The sequence below is a fragment of the Chionomys nivalis genome, chromosome 6 (genome assembly GCF_950005125.1).
Source record: "Chionomys nivalis chromosome 6, mChiNiv1.1, whole genome shotgun sequence".
NCBI lineage: Eukaryota > Metazoa > Chordata > Mammalia > Rodentia > Cricetidae > Chionomys > Chionomys nivalis.
Window position 1 is genome coordinate 87,261,479 of NC_080091.1, and position 22,733 is coordinate 87,284,211.

A 22,733-nucleotide genomic window follows, 5' to 3' on the forward strand; every position below is an offset into this window, starting at 1 on the left:
CCTTGGAGGTGGGATCTTTACCTCATCCTGGATTTCTCCTTTCCATATGCAGCATATTGGGAACAGACTCTGTTCGACATGGTGGTGAGAACTGATAATTCTTTAATCTGGAGTCTCTAGAAAGTAACAGGGAGAACTATATTAGACAATCAAAACTAATGGCACAGAGTGTGCATAAGTAACAGAAGTGATGCTTTAGTTGCTTGACATTTAAAAATCAATATGATCCTGAGCTCCTTAATGACACGGATGATTTCCAATTAACAAATGCAATGAAGTTATTTTAGAAACTTTTGCTAATTACAAAATCCCAACTTCCAGCATTATTTAACAGAAATGCCAGTTTATAAAGGAGAAACAATACATAGCTGTAGTAGGTAAATGGAGCCTACCTCCTTCAAAAAGCACACAGTTGGGCTCGCAGAAGTGCAGCAGGATCCTACCATAGAGAGATAACTCTTGGTGTAACCAATTAAAAGTGGCAGAGGAGCTTGTCCGTAATTACTGGAATATTCGTATAGAAATCTGGGGGAGAAATGGGATTGATTAAATAAATTATAGGAAAACAAAATTGGACTTTTGTTAGTATTTTAATTAAGAAAATATACATGTTATATTGGCTCATAGCTACTATTTATCTATGTATCCATCTATCTATCATCTGTCTGTCCGTCTGTCTGTCCGTCTGTCCATCTGTCTGTCCGTCTGTCTATCTGTCTATAGTGTGTGTGTGTATGTATATATAGTGTGTGTATGTATGTATGTGCAGTGAGTGAGTGTTTGTGTGTGTGTGTGTGTGTGTGTGTGTGTTTGTGTGTAGACTACAGGTTGACATCAGATTTCTCTATTGCTCTCTACTTTAGTTTTTGAGACAGGGTCTCTCACTGAACCTGGAACTTACAATTGTGGTTAGACTAGGTAGCAAGTGCCAGAGATCGGGCTGCCTTTGCCCTCTTCTAGCATGTGTGTTCTGTAGATCTAAACTCAGGTACTTATGCTTGCAGAGCAAGCATTTTACCCATGGAGCCATCTACCCAGCCAACTAGGTCATAAAATCACTATGAATTTAAAGAAATAACAATTATACCGGCAACTATAAAAATATATTTATTTTGAAAAAATGTGATTTTTTCAGGGTTTCTCTGTAGCTTTGTCCTAGCTCTTGTAGACCAGGCTGGCCTCAAACTAATAGAGATCCTCCTGCCTCTGCCTCCTGAGTGATGGGATTAAAGGCATGCACTACCACCACCAGGCTTGAAAAAGTGGTTTTATTAGTTCTGATGTTGTCTGTTTTAAATGAGAGGCCATCTATTTGTTTTAATTTTATTTATAAAATTATAAATAAATTTTATTTATTTATGGTCTCAGAGCATCATCAATGGTAGCTGCTTGTTGAATTAATAATAGTGAATAAATTAGGGGATCTACTCTTCATTTTCTATTTGATTTTATGAGCCTAGACAGTTCCTATGCATAGTCAACTTATGTGACAAGAGCAATTATTTTGGGTTTTAGCAACATTAATTCCTGGGCTCCTAGAGACATTCTGGGGGCTGGAGAGATGGCTTAATGGTTAAGTGTCCTTCCTGCTTTTCCAGATCTTAGTTCAGTTCCAAGCAACCAAGTCAGGTAGCTCACAAGAACCTGCAACCCCAGTGTCAGGGAATGTGATGGCCTCTGCAGGTACCAGCATACACTTAAAAATGAGGTAAGTTTAAAAAATGGCAGAAAGACACCTGAAATCTTGAGCAAAATATCTGAAAATACCAGAAATGGGCCTACCAACCAGTATTTATGAAAATGCGAATAGTTTTAATTTTTGCCCTTTATCTTTGCACATAGATATTTTTCATCATCATGAGTGTATTTCTCCCATCTTTGTCCATTGTTTTGTTCGTTTGTCTTTTGAGAGAAAGTTTCAGCACGTAGCTTTGGCTGGCCTAAAACTTGCATCAATCCCTACCCCCTACCTTTGTCTCCAGCATAATCCCTAAGGCATTATAGGCTTTTGTGAATATGCCCAGATTCATTTCTGTACATTTTGTAACCTACCAAGATTAACATCAGAGTGCAACCTGCTTTCTCATACAGATTAAATAACACAAAGGACCACATTACATGTATATGTCATGTTCACAGCTGTTTCTGAAGATGTGTGGAGTGGGGTGTCAGAGACCAGCTTAGACAAGGATACCACTTACCAGGGTAGGGGTATGGGGATTATAAAAGTAGGTAAAGAAAACAAGACACGAGTGAAGATAATAAAACAGAAAATACAGGATAGTACCAGCAGGGAGTTCCAGTGAATACTGAAATCACCTGCATTTAATTTTCATTTGTTTAAATACCCTAACCCCAACAGGTATGAGTAAGATTAAAAAACTGTATTAACATGATACAAGAAAATGAACAGAAGAGTTGAAGATTTTAGGCTACATTCTTAGTTAACCATTCTGTTGCTAGAACAAGACAAGTAACGCTCACACCCTAGACCAAGACATCCTGTAGGCAAACCACTTCCTGGGTGGAATCCATTGTTACCTCCCCAAGGGAGTAGGAACTTGATAAGATCCTTAGACTTTTGTTTGGGGGTAGAAACACATCTACTTCTCTGTTCCTGAAATTCAAGGTCAGGATATTAACCACACCTGTTGACAATAACCTTGAGAGAGCAGAACTCTGAAATAAATCTAGGTGGGATCTTTGAGGTAGAAGCAGACAATAATCTTGAAGGAATAGAAATAAGTTCTAACTCTCTGACCTTTGGTCAAGGTAGAATGGCAACAATTTTGAGCAAGCTGCAACTCTCTCTCTGACCTTCAGACAAGGTGGAAATAGGCTCTCATTTTTTGGCCTCCATAGTGGGGGGCATTTATTTCTGAGCTTTATTAGACAGTATTTAAAAATGTACACAGTAGTAAAATTGCTTCTGCAATAATAAATAATAAAAGTAGAAAAATCATACCTGTGTAATGCAAGGATCATTGGCATAAGAGGAATCACCTCAAGTACTTGCAGATGTATGAGAACAAGTCATGTGAGGGTGGGTGGAGTTTAGAGAGTGGGTGGGGTTGCTTCTCACTAAGTAATATTACTGTTTTTTATCTTTGCATATGATACTATTTTTTTTCTTATCATGAGTTGTTTTCCCTATATTTTTGCCTGTCTGCATGTCTCCCACCCTCCTTCCTTCCTTCCTTCCTTCCTTCCTTCCTTCCTTCCTTCCTTCCTTCCTTCCTTCCTTCCTTCCTTCCTTCCTTCCTTCTTCCTTCCTTCTTCTTTCTTTCTTTCTTTCTTTCTTTCTTTCTTTCTTTCTTTCTTTCTTTCTTTCTTTCTTTCTTTCTTTCTTTCTTCCTACTTCCTTCCTTTCCATTTTGGATAGAAAGCCTTTCCAGGAGGCCAGACTACACTGCTCTCTGCTGTGGTCACCCTGCCCTTGCCTTCCTGGAGGCAGGCATCTGCATTGGTGTAGACTTACAAAGATCACTTACTGATCAGCAAATCCCTTTGGATCTTTCCTGAATGCCTCACAGATCTCTTCATTTGTTGGTTCCACGTAAGTGGGAAATTCCTGGGGCTGGTGACTGAGGGCAGCCATGCAGAGTTTCCGCTCCAGGCCCTCTTTGGTGCAACATTCAGGAGTTCCAGGGTGCACAGGAAAGGGGGCATCACTTTCGCAGGACTTGGTAGACAGCTCTGAGGTCTGGAATGAGAGAGGGGGGCAGTGTGAAGAAAATCTGTATTCTCCTAAGTTCCAGGGTTTATCCTTAGCAAGTGGTAGGAAGCAAGAGTAACTGTCATTTACAGCCTGTTTTTGCTACTCCCATTCATGCAAAAGGATGGGACACAGCCACCACCAAAGCAATTTTAGAAAAAAAAAACTGGACGTTATTTGATATTTGAAATAAACTGATATAAAAGAATAGATATAGAGTAAAAGAAGTAGAAATTACCATGGAAATGTCACTTTGATGTTTATGTAAGAAAAGGTAATTTGGTCTATTTTAATTATCCCTTTAAGGTGCATTTTCTAAAGACCTTTCCTACCAGTGAAGGAAAGATGTTGAATGAGTCGTTCAAACATTCATTACTCACGCATACCTTCCTTCCACGATTCTTAGAAATTATGAACTAAGCTGCCTTTGAAAATTATCTCTCTCTCCAACCAATCTCCTTTCCTTTTTCATCAGTTTTTCTAGGAACTCCTCTGGGTTTTCCTGTTTTACATTATCTCAAAATGAAAGTAAATGTAAACAAATATCAAGATATTACACAATAATAAATAAATGCTTAGAATGAGCAGGATAAAGGTGTCAGGCAAACTCTGCCCACATTATCTCCTGCAAAAGCTCCAGGCACAGCACTTTGGCAAGGCATGCAGCCGCAAATCCGTGGAGCAAGCCGGAGGTGGAATGAGACTGTGCTTTGTTGTTTTGCCTGTAGCTTACAGCTTGGAGCATATTCAGCCTGACATGGTGCAGAGTGGGGTTGAAATAATGAATGTTGGTGGTGAAAGAAATGACACGGAATAGAGCATAAAAGGTGGCAGATGAATCAATGGGTAAGGAGATTCACTGTAAAGAATCTATTCTAATAGCGATATTTTGTAGATATTGATCTTTCTGTGGAGGACTGTAGCCAAATCCACCTATTGTCTTTTGTTTATGGGCCAGACCACATTAATAAAATTTTGTCTACTTATTTCCACACTTATCAATTTCTGTCTGAACTTTGAGCTGTAGTTTTTTTTAATTCAGGATTTATATATATATGTATATATATGTGTGTGTGTGTGTGCTATAGGAGAGAAAAACGGCACGCACACATACACTATACACGTACATGTACACACATGATATGTGCTTTTTAATACTCAGAACCTAATATATGCATACTGTGTGTATAGTAATAATTGCATGACTCAAATAATTTGAGACCAACATTTTAGTTATTCTATGGCCATTAGTCCTAACCTTGGCTTAGTACTAAAGATGTTGGCAGGATTTTAAGCTAAACATCATGTGTTTAGATTATTTTAAGAGGTTGATGACTTTATATTCATTTCTTTATTTTTCCTTACAACTAGGAGTAGATGGCTTGGACTCTAGAATGTCTTGGAAAGGTGACATATAGGCCTGTGACCGTTCTTTCTTTGGGCCAGGGTAGAGATGGCTAGACACACACTTACCCTGGTGTCGTAGCAGTTGGGATCAGCCCCCTCGGCACAACACTCTTCAGTTAAGGCAACAACTTCCTTCACTAGCTGGCTGATCTGTTCAAATGTGCCACTGGAAAACTTCCTGCTGTATAGGATTAGTGATCTGTGGGGGAGAAAGTCATTGTGCTCATTGGAATTGAATTGTTCATTGTTTTCTGGCATGTTGGCTCATGTTAAATAGGATATCTAGTCAACTTTTAAATAAAATATTTCAAACATTCACTTTTTTTATTTGACCAATGGTGAGAATATACGGTTACATGCCAGGACTTTTTTCTAGGAAAATTTATCTTGTATACAGTAAAAACTAGATTTGTAGTTCCCATCAGAGCAGCCTGGAGTCTGTTTTGAGCTTACCCCAAAGAACATACTATGTAGGCCATTGCTTGTGTTTTCTAGAGTCCCAAAACAGACAGTTCTAATTTCCCTCAGAAACCTGTATTTGCTCTCTAATACAAATTGATTCGTTCAATTTACCAGGGATAGTTTCTTTGAGCACAGTAACTGTAGTTCAGCTGACATCTCTGGCTGACCTCCATCTGCTTGATCTGTTGTTCCACAGTGGCCCAAGGCTCTTTCTTCAGCTCAGAGATACACTTAGCATGCTACATATGGATATTAGTATGTGCTCATTTCCATTCATGGTCAAGTACCCAAGAGAAAAACATGGATGCTGCAACTTACAAAGATCTGAAGTCATCTTTCCCCAGCATGGCGAGTTCCTTGCAAACTTTATCCTTTTCATAGTCTCGGCCTAGAAAGCAGACATAGAAAATAGGTGTCTTTCTCCTGTTATGAATATAACACCACACATATGTGTATAAAGCGCTCTTTGATATGATCAGTGGTGAAGGCATTTCGTAACATCTGTGTACAATTCCACTTGGAGATATATTTTCAGCTATTTCCTCACAAGAAGCCTCAATTTTATGATTTTTTTTTTTGTTAAATTTTATCAAGAAAAAAGGTAGAAAGGCTAAAATAATGCTAAGGATAAGCTAAATGTTATACATCAACTAGTGAGTTGAAATCACCAGCATGAAAATTATTCTCAGTCCATATAAAATGCTGAAGGGGATTGGCTCTTCTTTTTCTCCTTTCTCTTCCCCTACTTTCCCCTTTTTTCTTTCCTTTCCTTTTATTGTTGTGTGGCTTCAACAAGATGGATAATGAAAGGAAATAGAGAAGCCTCTACACTCCAAAGTAAGTTTCCAGTTGTATTAGGTTTTAACTTAAAAGAGGCCAAGCTGTCGCCTGAATCTGTTACCACTCTAGACCCCAGAAGGACTTCAGCTAAGGAAATGGGTAGTCTAGGGAACAGTGTGGCATAGTCCTTTACACTTGAGGTGTAGTGAAAACAGTTTCAGAACCACTAGTTCTTGTTAGGCTTTCCTTGGAGTTTGGGGTGCAGGGGACAGGTATCTGATTCGACTCCAGAAATCTAAATATGCACCGGGGAAGGTAAAGAGACCTAAGGAACAAAGACAATCCTGGTGGAACCAGTGGTCCTCAGGTCAGATACAGATCAAATAAGAGAGGAGGGAGGCCTGGAGGCATCTTTATCTTGACCACCCAGAACAGCAACAAGAATGGCAAAACCACAGGGCATTCTGGAAGGCAGTGGGCTGCTGTGGGATTCCCCTCTGTATGTTGTGAATACCACTGGTTAATAAAGAAGTGGCTTTGGGCCTATTGCAATACAGAATAGGGTATGACAGGAATTCCAAGCAGATAGAGAAGGAGAGAGTAGGCGGAGTCAAGGAAAAGCCATGGAACCACTGCAGGAGAGAGACGCGTGATGGAACCTTACTGGTAGGTCACAACCACGTGATGATACACACAGATGAGTAGAAATGGGTTAATTTAAGATATAAGAGCTAACTAGCAATACTCTTAAGCTATTGATCAAACAGTATTGCAAATAATATGGTTTCTGTGTAATTATTTTGGGTCTGGGCGACTGGGAACGAACGAGCAGCCTCCGCCAACAGTGGACAGCCAACAGCGAATCACGTCTAAGTGAGAAGATTTGAAGAATCAGTCCCAAGGGGAGTTTTTACGTGCCAGACAGATGTGAGACATTTCTAGGGATGAGGGAACAGAGTTTAAAGAGAAAACAAAAGCCAGGGGCAGAGTTCACAACTTTAATCACAGCGCTCAGGAGACAGAAGCAAGGCTATCTCTGTGAGTTCATGGCCTGCCTGCTCTACAAGTTCTAGTTCAGCCAGGGCTATATAGTGAGATCCTGTCTCAAACCAAACCAAACCAACCAAACAAATGTAAGTGAGTACCTTGCCTCAGAAGATTTCTACAGTCAGGGTCCACTTTCTCTGCTGTCGTAGCGTAAATGAACAGCAGACGGAAATTATAATAAAATATTTAGCTTTAATTAGGGAAAGACTCACAGAACCGAAGTTCCAGTGGAGAACAGGAAAGCAGAAGGGACAGCTGGGAGCATGCCTGCAATCTTTATAAGTAAAAAATATCCTCGGGGGACCCCGCCCACTGCTAGCAAGGTGATTGGCTGGGTCTCCCCTACATCTTCCCTTTTTGTCTAAATAAGATAGAGCCAAACCAAATACAACTATATACAATAGGAACAAATAATAAATATACTAAATGTTCTATTTTAAAGAATCTAAATAATGTAGAGAGTAACTACAATTATCTAATCTTTAACTCCGTCAAAGATCTGAGAAGGGAAATTAATATTACCTAACAAACGAGAGACATCCAAAATGTGCAACAATTGACAAAGACAACTGACTACCTGGGCAATCGTTTGCAATGTTGAGTCAACTAACTTTGGCTAAGGCCTAACATAACTGACATACCATTATTAAAGTCAAGGAACTTTTTTAGAACTATCCTACCCTGACTTGGCAGGATAAGACAATCCTGTTTTATCCACTTCTGGATAGTTGAGGTATGGGCTTTTCTTAACCCAAAGGCTAGTTCTGTCAAGAAGACAAGCTCCCAGTGGAGTGTCTTTGGTGCTCAACATTCTCTCAGGAGTAGAGTGGTGTTGCCAGGAGTAATTGTGTCTCATTGGCATAGAATTTTAGGTTAGATTAAAGGCCATTTTTCTACAGTTCTTCGAAGAGGTTGAAGATCATACTAACTATACTGAATATAATCTCTATGTATCTAAAAAACCTGATTAACCTAAAAATAAATATGACAAACATATAATTCTCAATACCTATCTAACTTGAAGACTAAGAGAATAAACAACTGTGCAATATATGAAGACAATGATCTTCAACTGTAAACAACGTCATTACATATCAAATGTAAACAATGTTATTATATAAATAGTATCAGAGGTAGAAATGTACATTGTAATATGGTAGATGTATCAATACAATATAAATAGTATCAGAGGTACATTGTAATATGGTAGATGTATCAATACAATATAGACAAAGTTATAAGCATACTCTTATACAAAAATAGAGGTAGGAACACTCACATTTAATATTTAATATATCAATATACAAGAAACAGTACCAATACAATTTTCTCAAAACAGTAATTCACAAATACCAATCATCCCATCAAACCAGTTAATCCCCCCCCCCTTTTTTTTGGAAATACCCTTAATACCATAAAATATCTCCCCATCCCCTCAACCCTAAACAAACCACTAAAAGATGTCCCTAACCCTGAGGGCAAACTGTGTTGGGAGAGGGGATGTCGTCCTCTAAGATTGCTTCTAGCTGACATGGGGGCAACGTTTTTCTTAGGGGCTCCTGTGAAAGCAAATGATGGTAAAATTTCCAAATTAATCTTTGACCTAAGAAAACTGTAACTAGTCTCTGAGCGTTTTAAGAAGGTCCAGCCAGAGTGTTGTCAAGCCGCCTGGGGCGGGGCAAAAAAGCCCGACCTGAGGCGCCAGGTGTCGCAGCGTTAATGAACGGCAGACGGAAATTATAATAAAATTTTTAGCTTTAATTAGGGAAAGACTCACAGAACCGAAGTTCCAGCGGAGAACAGGAAAGCAGAGGGGGCGGCTGGGAGCACGCCCGCAATCTTTATAAGTAAAAAATATCCTCGGGGGACCCCTCCCCCTAATAGCAAGGTGATTGGCTGGGTCTCCCCTACACTCTGCTGCTTCCCATATTAGTTCAAGAGATACTAGGAGTAGCTTAGATTGTGGGGAAGCAAAAAAGGGAATGGGAGAGAAACGGAGAGGTTCATTTTCCTATCACAAGCTTGACTGGAAAAGCAGCTTTAACATCGGTGAACCTATGACCTGGGTTCAGTTGTAGCTAGATATCTCATGCCTGCAATGATGTTGCTCTTCAGAGTTCAGAAGTACAAAAGGACCTGTTTGGATTTCGAGAATGAAGAGAAAAGTACAAGACTTGGTCTAAAGTCTACTCCAGCAACAGGAATAGTCACATTCCCAAGGCACAATTTTTTTTAATGTGTTTCAAAATGAGTTTCTTGCTGATTAGAAGACCCTCTGTGCATACATTTCAGGTGTCTGAAGATGGATACCTGGAAACCCATCGGTGTTCTCCTGTGATTCAACATTTATAAAACTAAGGCCAAGAAATTTCTCAGCACACTGGATACTACCACCTTGAATAATTTTTAACAAGTATAGAAATGGTCTTGTCTCTGTTCTAAATAGCCTTAAGTGATTTGTCCACGTGGCCTAAGGTCCTAGGGAAGCCATCTTAGAGGTAATCTCAATACCATGCTTATCTTAAAGGTGGCCTCACCTCTCAGTCAAAGTTCTCCTTAGACTGGAGGGACTTGTGTGGAAATGTTTGGAGTTTTTGCTTGTTTATTTGTGGGATTTTGTTTTGAAATGGCACTGGTGATGGACAGATGTTTATTTGGGAGTTTATTTGTGTGTGTTTGAATATTTTGGTATTAATGGATTTTTGATGAAAATATTTTGTATAAAAATCTGTTGTATTTTTTATTTGTAGGTGAACAATACGAAATAGATCAATGGCATAAGAAAGGTCAGAGTTGAGAGTTGTCAAAGTCTTCTTTGAGACAGGGAGGGTCTTTCTTCGTCGCCTAGACTGACTTTGCCTTCACAGTCTTTCTGCCTCTCAAGTCATTTTATAACGAGGGACAAAGTCACAAGCCAGCAAAATTCCATAGGTTTCTATTTGGAATTAAATCCTGAAAATGAGGATGAGGCAGTGGGAGGGTAAGGTCAATGGGGTACAGGATCCTGGCCAACAGCCTCTGTTCCGGCCAAGGACCTTCACACTCATCTACTACTGGAACTTGTCACTCGGTTTGGAAGGTTGGGTTTGTGACAGGTCAGAAAGGTTAAAGGAAGGCAGAAAATGTTCGTTAATCATTAATGATGGTGAGTGAGACTGGGGGCTGCAACGCTGGAGAGCACAGGATGGAGCTGTCTGCATGTGCAGAAGAGCTATGCTCTAGGACATCAGCAGAGCTGTTGTGTGTCATTCCCAAAACAAATTAGGAAGAATCGTCGATGCTTGTATGGCAGTGTAATCTAAGCAATCTAAAAACCTTCTTCTAAACATGGCTCATGAGTAACAGAAAGGGTAGCATTTTGAAAAAAAAAAGATATTTTTTGGCACTGAAAATACTTTTGGCAATGGATTTAAATAGTCATGACTCTTCAAGGTCCCATATTTAATACAAGAATGTCCTTGTGATCTTTATGATCCCTTCTCAGAGTTAAGAAATTAGTCACATGTACAAATTGTATATGTGGAACCTTTCCCCTAAACCTTGAGCTCACAGAGATCCGCCTGCCTCTGCCTCCCGAGTGCTGGGATTAAAGGTGTGCGCCACCACTGCCCAGCTACAAAGAATAATCTTAAAGACATAACCCTCAGAGGGAGGCATTACTGTGATCTTTCAGATGGATAGCCTTGGATGTGTTTTAGAAAAAATTATTTTATACAGGAGACAATATCTAGTGTGGATAGTTATTCACATTATTCCTTATTGCACACAATAAAATAAATAAATTTCAGTCAATAAATACTGAAATTGATTTGTAATATAATTATTGCTGATTGATTTCTCATATCTATGAAATATTTTTGAAAATAATTAGATTTATTTACTATTTGCATACTTGCATGTGTGCATGTGAGTGTGTGTGTGTGTGCAAGCTCACACTACTTGTGTGTGGGTTGCCAGAAGCTTCAAGGCAGATAGTTGTATCTTCTCCCTCACAGCCAGAATGGAGTGCTGGGAATGGAGCTTGGGTCTCCTTCAGGAGTAGTGTGAGCTCTTAACCCCTGAGCCATCTCTCCAGCCTGAAAAGAATTTTTTGACTAATTAAACTCATTTAAAGTTAAATTTATACAACAAGTGACTGATAAACATCACATCTTTTTCTTTTAATGTATAACTTATAAAAAGAATGATCTAGACTTCAGTGTGGTAACTGACATTATTGGCATGAAGCTAGTGACTCTTGTGAAACATGTTCACACCAAGCGACCTCTTTGTGCCAAATGTTTACAAATTTTTTAACAATTTTAACATCATGTCCAATTTAATCTGTATTGTGAAACATTCTGATAAATCCTATCAAATCCTGGACTTTTGAAAATGAGTTGTGCTTATTTTTGGGAATTCGTATTGCTTCATGCACATTGCAAACTCTTCCAACAAATCTGACGTTATTCATTCTTTCATATGTGCCATGGTTGTGTTCTGTGACATGCGCTACTCTGCCAGATGCAGCGTTCACACTGAATATGAGATGCGATGGGGCCGAAACAGGTGCAGCCTCACCAGCTGGATTGTTCACTCTGATAGCAACAGCCAATGAAAGGCTCCCGATTTCGTTACAAAGTCTACCAAGAAGGATACTCTGGGTTCTTTTGATATTGTAAAGACTTCATTAGCTCCCGATTTTGTCCTTTGTGGAACACTGTTTGCCACATGCAGGGAATGAATCTTGAATAACAGTGAGTCGAGTTGATATTTTACAGAAGGCTATAGGCTACCTCATGGTGCATTTTTTTTCTATTTTCATGATACTCAATTGTGTTAACCTTTAAATTTGTACATTATGAATGTTCAGCTCAAAGATAGTTAATATCATAATAGCTAATGTGTGAGTACCAATGATTTGAGTAGCACTGTAGTAAAGACCTAATAGAAATATGTGTGTAGAAAGTATAGAAGTCTACAGTTGTTTGTTTCCTATTGACAATCCTTGCCTTAGTAACAATGAAGTAATAAATAGTTTGCTTATGTATTTTGGTGTGGGAGGGGTATGGGTGAAAGACAGCTATAGATCGGTGCTAGCTCTGTTTTAGTTCTTGAGAAAGAACACAGCTCAGCCAACAAGAACCACTTCTGGGAATAATGTGCTTCCTCAGGGGACAAGGCCTGAGAATAGCATGAACAAGTTCTCCTTTGGCAAGGCCTGGGAGAATTTAACCCATTTTTTGGCAAGGCCGGTGGATAGTTTGCTAAATAATTCTGGGTATGACCCCAGGATCATAAGTTCTATCTTCTCTCCTTGATTTCCTTACACAAATCATATTGCTGGCTGCACTTTCTTAGAGCCATACATGAAATGGCTACTGCATTAGGAAAACTTTTTTCTGATGACTTTCCTCTGGGTGAGCCAGAGGGGATGTGTTAAAAAATATACAGTTGGCCTGATTCCTAAAGCTTTTGATGTTTCAGGTGTGACCGTGAATTCAGGCTTCTCAGGAACAGGATGTTACCTTTTCTACACACCTTGTGATTAGCCTGAAAGAGTCACAGAAGTTTCTGACAATATTATAGATTTGCATGAATATTCTGGAGAGAATGATTTTAACCACAAGAGTCTGGGAGAAATGCTAATAAATAGATAATATCAGGAGTTAATGGGAACAGTCTAGAGACAGGTAATGAAGCAGAATCATAGAAGCCCACAATGCCCTCATATCTAATATCTGTGCCAATACTGTAGGAAGTTGAGAGAAGGACATGAGAACAATAAATAAACAGTGTCAGCTATTAAAAGTAAGCTCTTAAGTTATGAAGTTTACAGGATGATGGGGGGGGGGGGGAAGCCTGGTATATCCCGCATAGAAGATAGAGTTGTATAGAATGAAGAATGAATTGGCTTAGCCTTGGCTGACTGTTGAGAGTTTAGATTTGACTAGAGGTAAATGTTAACCGTTAGAGGCCAAATTCTCTTACTTTGCATGATGCTGTAAATGCAAATGCTATCAGCACCAGGCACACTGTTCTACCTGTAGGTGCCCCTAGTTAGAAAGCTTCCTTTGTTGCTTGCCATACTGCATATGCTTCTCATATTAAAGCTACAAATCAAGTAGCTAATGATTACCGGTGGGGAAGTTGGGGGACGGAAAGTGAATGAGGTAAGGGAATAAACTGGCAATTATTGTTGCTATTATTAGAAATTTAAGGAAACAAGTTTGATTATAAAACTGTTCATGTGAGCTATTGAAACTGTATAATTGAAAACGGCTCAGGCTATCTGGGTCCACTTGTTTGAGACAGATGGTCAGAATTTTCTTCGTTTCACCGACTTCACACATCTGTTCTGGGTCATTAGAGCCATTGGGAGCAAGGCTCCCAACAAACTGCCTCTCCGCGTCCTGGACCAGCAGAAGTGGGTGGCTGTTTTCTTATGATATCACCATAATTTGGCAGATTTACTAAGTCCATTTCTCCCAAGATGTGTGCAGTTTCCAAATACTCTCTGGCAGAACAGAACAGAGCACCTGCAGTAAGTATCATTCCAGACTTGGTTCCCAAAAGACAGCTCCAAAGATACCAGCACTCAGGAACAGTCCAGAGTGTTTAGAAAACTCTGATTTAATAGAGTTTCTTGTGGGCTATCAGAGCCTTGCAGACAGTGGAGTCATAGGTGGTGAACCACTGAGAAGCGACTCGTGGCTAGTTTCTTAAGTACACTAGCCCATAGAATCAGTTTTCCAGATGTGTCTCCGGCACATGGTGTTTGGAACAGGGTTCTAGGAAACTGTTAAGAGTGTCAGAATGTGATAGACATAAAGAACTACTGCCACTCCCAACCTACACCCCAAACCTTAGCTTGTGGCTATTGTGAACTGGGAACACACACAGCATTTCCTCCCTCTGGGCTCTGCCACTTCCAACCACCAGGGGACATGCTCAGTCTCTAAAGGATCATAGCATGGCTCTGGATTGACTAGGGACCTGATGAATAAAGCATTTCCTAGAAGGGCTTCCTCTGGATGCCACACTGGATATTACAGAAGGGAACTCTGGGTGAAGCTTCTGGCAAATTCTGAGTGACTTTCCCTTGTAAATGACTTTTACATGACTCTGGGTATCGTATGGTCACAGGACATGGGCTGTAAGGCTGAGGTTGTAAGAATCCTTAAGGGAACTGATTTGGCATTTATTTCCTCTGGGACCATGGCTGCTAAGAATATTACAATAAAGATGAGAAAATGCCCTGTTGCGGGAGGATGTCTGCTATTCTGCTATAGGAGGCAGAGTTGGGGCCACCTGCTGAGTCAGCAGGACTCCCAGTACTCTCCACCGCATCTGCAAGATCTAGCTACTGCTGGACTTAGGATTTTTGGATATTCGGTCTGAACTAGTTTCCGTGGGATTTTTCAAGGTTATCTGTCTCCCCAGAAACTCCACTGCAAAGACACTTTCAGAGCTCCCTGGGGCTACACCTACAAGACTCATTTATCCATTTCTATCTCTTTTTCTAAGACTTTGTAGTCTTAGCTAAGGACTTATATCTGACTTCTGGATGAAGAAAACCAAATTTAACATAATTAGGATAACAAAAATAACATGGAAAAATGTGAATGTAGGGGCTGGAGAGATGGCTGCTCTTCCAAAGGGCCAAGGTTCAATTCCCAGCAACCACATGGCAGCTCACAGCTGTCTGTAACTCCAGTTGCAGGGGATCTAACACCCTCACACAGACACACATGCAGGCAAAACACCAATGCACATAAAATAAAAATAAACAAACCTTTTAAAAAATGTGACTGCGAAAGAATAAGATAAGGTCAAGACTGAGTTTATGTGTGCCATAATTAGTAAGTGATAATTCCTGGGAAGGATTATAACACTGGTTAAGTATGTCACTACTATGAGTATAAACAGATGACTTGGATAAGATTGTTAAGGGAGAGCACTAATTGGAACTTTTAACTTGACAAAGCAAAGTGTATACAGATTCCCTTATAAGCACCTAGAATAGGTCAGAGAAGAAAATTATTCTTATTAAAATTTATAAAATACCAAACCTGTGCAATAAAGAATTAAACTAAAGTTAACAGATCAGCAGAAAAATAAATCTAAACTAGCATGGAAAACATTCAAGCTGCAGAATTTATAGAGTGATACACAGGATGTAGTCTGCTGACATTGTTGGGTCTTAAAACACTGTAAAGGTGAAGATCCCATTCTAAGACTGATTTCCATGAGAACCGAGCTCCGTTATTTTGTTGATCGTTTTATTACACAGTGACCAAATTTCTTATTGAGCGTGAGAGGTATTTTAAAAAGTTCAGTTCCTTCCAAATGCTGAAGAGTAAGATTCCTTAACGATAGGGTCATTTCAGGTTCCCTCTCCTTAGTTGCCCAAGGTACCAGCTGGGGACATATTCCTGGACACCTGCGAACCCCTCAAGAGTCAAGTCTCTTGCCAACCCTAAGATGGCTCCCTTAGATAGGATATATACTTCGCTGCTCCAGTATCCATCCTTCCTATATCCCAACCATCCCAATCCCCCGAGCTCCTCCCATCCTCCCCTTCTCATGTTTCTCATCCCATTTCCCCTTTGCCCCATGCCACCTCACCCGCAAGTTCCCAGTTTTTGCCCTGCAATCTTGTCTACTTCCCCCTCTCCATGCGGATGACTATATGATTTTCTTTGGGTTCACTTTCTTATTTAACTTCTATAGGATCACACATTATATGCTTAAGGAGAGGGAACCTGAAATGACCCTATCCTATACTGATGAATATCTTGCATATCACCTTATAACCTTCATCTGGCGATGGATCGAGGTAGAGACAGAGTCTCAATTTGGAGCAACGGTCTGAGCTCTTAAGGTCCAAATGAGGAGCAGAAGGAGGGAGAACATGAGCAAAAAATCAGGACCACGAGGGATGCACCCACCCACTGTGACAGTGGAACCGATTTATTGGGAGCCCACCAAGGCCAGCTGGTCTGGGACTGAATAAGCATGGGTTGATTCCGGACTCTCTGAGCATGGCGGTCAATGAAGGCTGATGAGAAGCCAAGGACAATGGCACTAGGTTTCGATCCTAATACATGAACTGGCTTTGTGGGAGCTTAGCCTGTTTGGACGCTCACCTTTCTGGATGTAGATAGAAGGACCTTGGTCTTCCCGCAGGGCAGGGAATTTGGACTGCTCTTCAGTATCGAGAGGGAGGGGGAATGGAGTGGGGGGAGGAGAAGAGGAGTGGGGATAGGGGGAGGGAAGTGGGGGGAGGGGGCAATATGTGGGAGGAGGGGAGGGAAATGGGAAACGGGGAGCAGGTGGAAATTTTAATTAAAAAAAATAAATAAAAAATAAAAAAGTAATAAAAAAAAAAAGATTCCTTAACGAGAATCAACGAGGTCTCTCCGATGACTCCTGGCACCACCAACAGTATGAGGTTGCCAAGGAGGATAAACATTTGGGGAAAATGCTTAGTTGTGTATCAGAGTCTCCAGTTACATTATGGATCTGATTTATCCAGTGTGTGAGGGATAACTGAAAGTTCATATAACTATTTTCTTTCAAGAGTCTTTTGTTTGTTTGTTTGTTTGTTTGTTTGTTTGTTTTAAGACAATCTCAAGTAGCCCAGACTGGCCTTCCACTCCCGGTGTAGCCATTTCACCAGTAGGCCTTGAACTCCCAACCTCCTGCTTTCTGAGGCTGACAGGGTGCGCTGCTACACCTGCTCAGTCTTTTCTGAGATACTTTTTTGTTAAGTGTGAGGAGCTTACCTTTCCAATGCTACAGGGCACAGCTGAGCTCAGACCAACCCTACCTTGACCTTCTTTTATTCTGTCTTCCGAGTCATCCCCCGCCCCCACCAATTTGGTCTGTTTGTTGCTACCCCTGCAGTTTTTCAGTGGTACTAGAAAATTAAACCAGCAATGGCTCTCAGTCACAAGGGGAGCCTTACCTCGCTCTAGAGCGTGCCCCAGTGCTAAGGCCAGCAGGAGTACTAGGATGGTCTTCATGCTGTGTCCCGGGAGTTTTGTGGCACCTCCTCTCATCTGCGGGCCACCGTGCAAAGGACAGGGCCACACAGTTGCCAGTCGCCTTTACAAATGCTCCTAACTAGGAACTCATCAATTATTAATCTCCACACCGAGGCAAGGGACAGTCAGCCTTGTCCCCAAAGAGAGAAAATAATACCATCATCAAGGCAAATAGATACCCCGGGGGAAATGTGGAGGAGAGTCTGGGAAATTTTAATCATTAACTTTGTCAGTGAAAAGAGCCAAGGCATAAGATATTTTCCCACTGCAGTTTTTCCACTGGATGGACTTAATGTGCTGGTAGAGGCACACTTCCTCCTCTGTGTAGAGGAAAAGATATCTATATCTCTATCTAAATCTCTATATCTACATATAGGTATACATATAGATCTACATTTATACACACACATATATCTCTGTCTCTATCTCTATATCTACATATAGAGATATAGATATAAGATATGTGTGTGTATAAATATATATTGGGTACTCTACCATTTTCATGTAGGGATGGAAAATTTGGGGATTATGCTTCTTCCTTTCTTTGTCTCCCTCTTTTCCTCTCTTTAAGTCTATGACAAGTAAGTATTACTTTAAACCATCACAGACTAGATACTTTAAGCAATAAGATGAGTAAAGAACAGGAAGCCAGTTCATTTATGGTAATTTCCTAACTCCATGAGTGAGTTTAATGTCATAGGGCAGTTCTGGTGCCATAGTGCCTTGTATTTATGTGTTATAGTGCACGATCTAAAGCCTGTGAATGGGTGTTTAGAGTGGTCCTTGAAGTGGGGAGAATAACAAATGGAGAGGGGCAATGACTTACCTTCAATTACACATACACACACACATGCACACACACACACACACATACACACACACACACAATATGAAAACCTTGTACTCACTGCAGATGATCTAGAGTTCCCTCAACCACGATGTGGCAGGTGTGTTTTATGCTGGCATAACTTGAGAACTCACAGTGACCTTTTGGGACACCAAATCTATTGCTTTCATATTCCTGTACCTTGTCCCTGAGTGTCAGGTCGTGACCTTGCACTGAGGTGTCGGTTGCACCCATGGCTCAGGAACCACATTCTTGATAAACTCTTATTGCTGTGTAAACTTAGGGGTTTATTCTTCCTCTCTAGGCCCACTGTTCGCTCAGTTCCTCTGTCACTTCCTTGTTGTGGAATTAAGTCATACGCAGAGCTTAGCAGGGTCCCCAACTCATGTTCCCGTGCCTTGATGTTACTTCTTTTATTCTAGCTATTGCCTCATTCTCCCTGACCCTTCAGTGACCCTTCAATGACCCTTCAATGACCCATACAATGTCTGAGGACGTCATAGGAACCTCTGAAACCTAGATTACATCTGAAGATTTAAAATTCAACCCTATGTCTGGGCTCTTAACGATAGACACCTGTGAATACCCTTACCAATCAATTCAGTAACTAAAGATTAACTGAGCTGGCAGAGTCCACCAACATCTCAAACCACAGTAAACAGTTGATTCTCAGTCGGATTGCTGACCATACGGAAAGTGCATGAGTGTTAGGTTCAGAAAATGGGGTCTAGCTAGTTGGAAAAGCTAATGGTGCAGGATTATTTCTGCACAGAAATTTCTATTTCTGTAGAGCCAGTGGGAACCCACACAGCAGAAGACATTAGCAGAGGCCGGAAGCATTGGTGAAGACACATGGGAGGCAGCTTCCTGCTCACATAGTACCTGTGCCCTGGTTAAAGGTTAATTTTATGTCTAAGACAAATCTTCACGATTTCTCTTTCCTTTATGAAAGTTAATTTAAAGAGAGTTTTATTCTTAACTACAAACTATTTGAGAATGGATGTCCCCAAATGCTAAGACCATCAACAACACAGACATCATCAGTATGAATGTTAACACATTTATATACTTTTATAATTTTCATGTCAAGATTACACTGTAAATATACTTTAGAATCCATTCACTATTTCAGTTATGTTATCATAATTAGTTCTTTCAAAAATACATTTAGGCCCTTTTCCATGAGTGCTTTTAACAGCATTTAAGACCAGCTCATATCTTCATTTTCAAAAATTGTAACTTTATCTGTGGTTTGGAAATACACTCCTGATGTTTAATGGTAAACTACATGTCGCAAGAATTACAACATCTCACTTAGGCACACTCTTGAGAAATCTTCTTGCAAGCTGCCAAAATTACCCTCTTGAATGTGTCTGTGTTTTTCCAGCTAGAAATCAGCATGGGTGTATCCATTTCACTTCTTAATCTTCTATGAGATGATCCTATACTGTGATCCTAAAGTCAAAATACTCCTAAGTGGTCGGAACAAAACCTTACATGACAATTGTTGGTAGTAAATCTGTTATGAAGGAAAATCTGAAAAAAAAAAAAAACTAAAACTAATTAAACTAGTGATAGCAACAGTAGTAGGCACGGATGAATTTATTGCAGATATAGGCATTTATTTTGTTGGGTGGTCAGCCCCAATTGTATAATCACAACAAAATCTCTACACCTAAGGCTCAGAGGACACCAATGGGTGAGTGAGGTAGAGAGAGCCAGGTGAGCCCACTTCTAGATGTGACAGGGATGCTATACCCATGAAGCTTCAGAAAAAAAGAGTCCCACACAATACAGCACAATGACAACACCATTTGACATGGGACTGTGGATGGGTAAACTCCACAAGGCGTGTTCACTAGTAGAGCTACAGCCCATCTGTGGCTGATGAGAGAAGGAAAACCAGTTCTTTCAAGGTACGCACCCACCTAAACCATCATCCAGTTCTGAATGATCAACCCTAAACACATGAACATAGGGGCCACATGAATTACACTCAGTAGGTAATATTTGTATGAGTACGTGTATGTATTTGTGTGTGTGTGTTAAAATGTAACAACCATGTGTACACATAGGTCTGTATGTGAATATGTGTGAATATGTGTCTCTGTGTGTGTCTCTGTGTAGCAAGAATAGAAGAAGTCATGAATTTAAAATGGGATGAGAGAACAGAGTAAAATCTGGGGTGGGGGAGGGGAGGGGAGAGATGTAATATAGTATATATTCGTGAAATTTTAAAAAAATATTTAAACAACCCCCCCCCAAAAAAATCCACCTTTTTTTAGGAGCACTGGCTCAATGCATATTATTTTTAGCTTAATCACAGAAGTTAAAAACAGCACCCTCAGGCGCTGACAGGAAGCCCACATTCATCAGCAGGTAGAACACTGGGGAGTGACTACTTGGCAACGGCATTAACCTAGACCAAACTTTTTTGTTTTACCAACAGAAAAAACAATGACCATTTTTATTATACTTTTTTTCTCTATCTCATCTCTTACTTCGCCTTTATGATATATTATCTAAGATGTTTAGACTGTCTAAGAGTTCACATTAACTCCATTCTCTCCATCTATTTCCATCCTCCTCAATCGCTGCAAGCCTTGCTGTGAAACTAGAAGAAACAGGTAAAACCTAATCACATCTCCCTTCTGCTGCATTGGGACCTCTTATCTGCTTTCTCGGGACATACTACATCTACATGGGACATCTGTGAACCTATGTCATTCTGACACATGCTCCAAGCTACATGGATGATGGAGATAGCATCGATGAGATGAATTTGTTACCGGACAGAATTTAGGAGTTACAAACATTTCCCTTGAGAGAAACACTCTAGAGTATGAGCTTGTCTCCAAATTTAAAGATATTTTATACAAGTTGTGAGTTACATATCTGCAGGAGGGTAGATTGCTGGCAATATTAGAAGCTCTGGTGGTATCTTTTAACTAGATTTCAAGACAGGTCCCTGCAAGTGATAATCAACCTAGTGGTCAATCCTCTCATCCCCACCCTGGGGTGGACCAGAGTGGGATGATACTAGCTCTCGGAGGCATCACTATGACAATGGCTGACTTTAACTACAGAAGTTATTGACTTACATGGCAAAACTAACAAGGAATCATCCTGCGACAGTAACTGTGGAGCTGGCTGGTTTTGTTAAATACTTAAGAAATGCGGTAAAAGCAACCGACAGGTTCAGTTTTATTCTACCATTTCATAGTGTGCTGTGAAGCTCAGTAAGTTTCTCCAGGAATGTTTAAACATCTCATGGAAGTGTTAAATGCCTTTCTCCCAAAGTCACAGCAGCCATTATCTTGTCTCAGGCACATGTTTGGTCTCTGTGTTTTGGTGACAATACAGTTCTCATAATCCCCGTGTTTTCATCCTTCTGCAGAGTGTCATGCTGGCCCACTCTCTCACGCCATTAGACCATCAGGATGTGCTGAGTGGGAGTGGATGTGTACTGTTATCTAGGGATCATGAGTGGCAGGCTAGTAATAAACTCAGGAAGTTTCAGAGAACTCTAGTATAAGTGAGCTTTTTAGGAGTTCTGTCTTTAAAAAGCCCTGGTCCCCAGTAAACGTCTTTAGAGGTGACATGTAATGTTTGGAGGACTTTTCTGACTCATCTATCATGACTTGAAAGTCATCTAAGTTCAAACACAGCCTAGAACAAGAAATGAATTTGGCAAGAAGTCAGTTCGCTGACCACCGGTTTTGAGATTGTCTTTCAGAATTAGGTGTATGCGTTGAACTGAAAGTTGACATCCGCGCCTCTAACGTGAGTGAGATACCAAAGGATGCTGGGAGAATGGGTCTCACTCACCAGCACTCTACCTTCAGCATGACGCTTTCCATTCTCTGGCTTTGCTGAAGCAGAATCCTGTTTCCCATCAGGAAATGCTGTCAGCCGACTCTGCCATACCCCTATCTTATTGTTTTCCTTCCTGGTACTGCTTTACCTTTAGACAGTAAATAAAGGTATTACTGTAGGGGTGGAGTAGTCCTGACTACCCATGGAAGGGAGACTGTACAGCAGGGGCAAGGAAGAAAACATCTGGAAGCTGGGAGAACACGTTGGTGCTTCTCCATCCGATTATAAACACAGCCAATGTCAGCAGCTATGGTAAACCCCTGTACCACTGTGCGGTGAAAGGCTTCGAACTCCCTAGGATGTCTGCGTGATCTCATTCGGAAAGGAACCTGGAGGGAGTGAATTGTTCTGCGAGAGTTAAAGCAATTTAAAATGTGTGATGGAAGAGAAAAGTAATGAGCTTTCAATAGCCTCGTAGCAAATTATAGCAATGGGCAATGTGGCTTGTTCGTGACATATTAGGTTTAATATAAGGCACAAGATTGTATGAACTATATAAATGAAAACTGTATTGGGAAGTTTCATGGATTCTCAGCTCCCAATTTTCTGATTCTTTTTTCTCTTATTTTTG

At 40.4% G+C, this 22,733-nt stretch overlaps 1 protein-coding gene across 1 annotated transcript in view; it reads right to left on the minus strand.

Moving 5' to 3' along the window:
* Positions 1–17,481, minus strand: part of Gc (GC vitamin D binding protein) — a 33,896-nt gene extending 16,415 nt beyond the window's left edge. Inside the window, exons 1-6 of the mRNA XM_057772587.1 lie at positions 17,361–17,481; positions 5,903–5,972; positions 5,189–5,321; positions 3,492–3,703; positions 393–525; positions 22–116 (exon numbers count right to left, since the gene is read on the minus strand). Of these exons, the coding sequence (XP_057628570.1) occupies positions 22–116; positions 393–525; positions 3,492–3,703; positions 5,189–5,321; positions 5,903–5,972; positions 17,361–17,454 (737 nt within the window). The 5' untranslated portion in view covers positions 17,455–17,481. The remainder of the gene's footprint in view (positions 1–21; positions 117–392; positions 526–3,491; positions 3,704–5,188; positions 5,322–5,902; positions 5,973–17,360) is intronic.
* Positions 17,482–22,733: the final 5,252 nt, after the last annotated feature.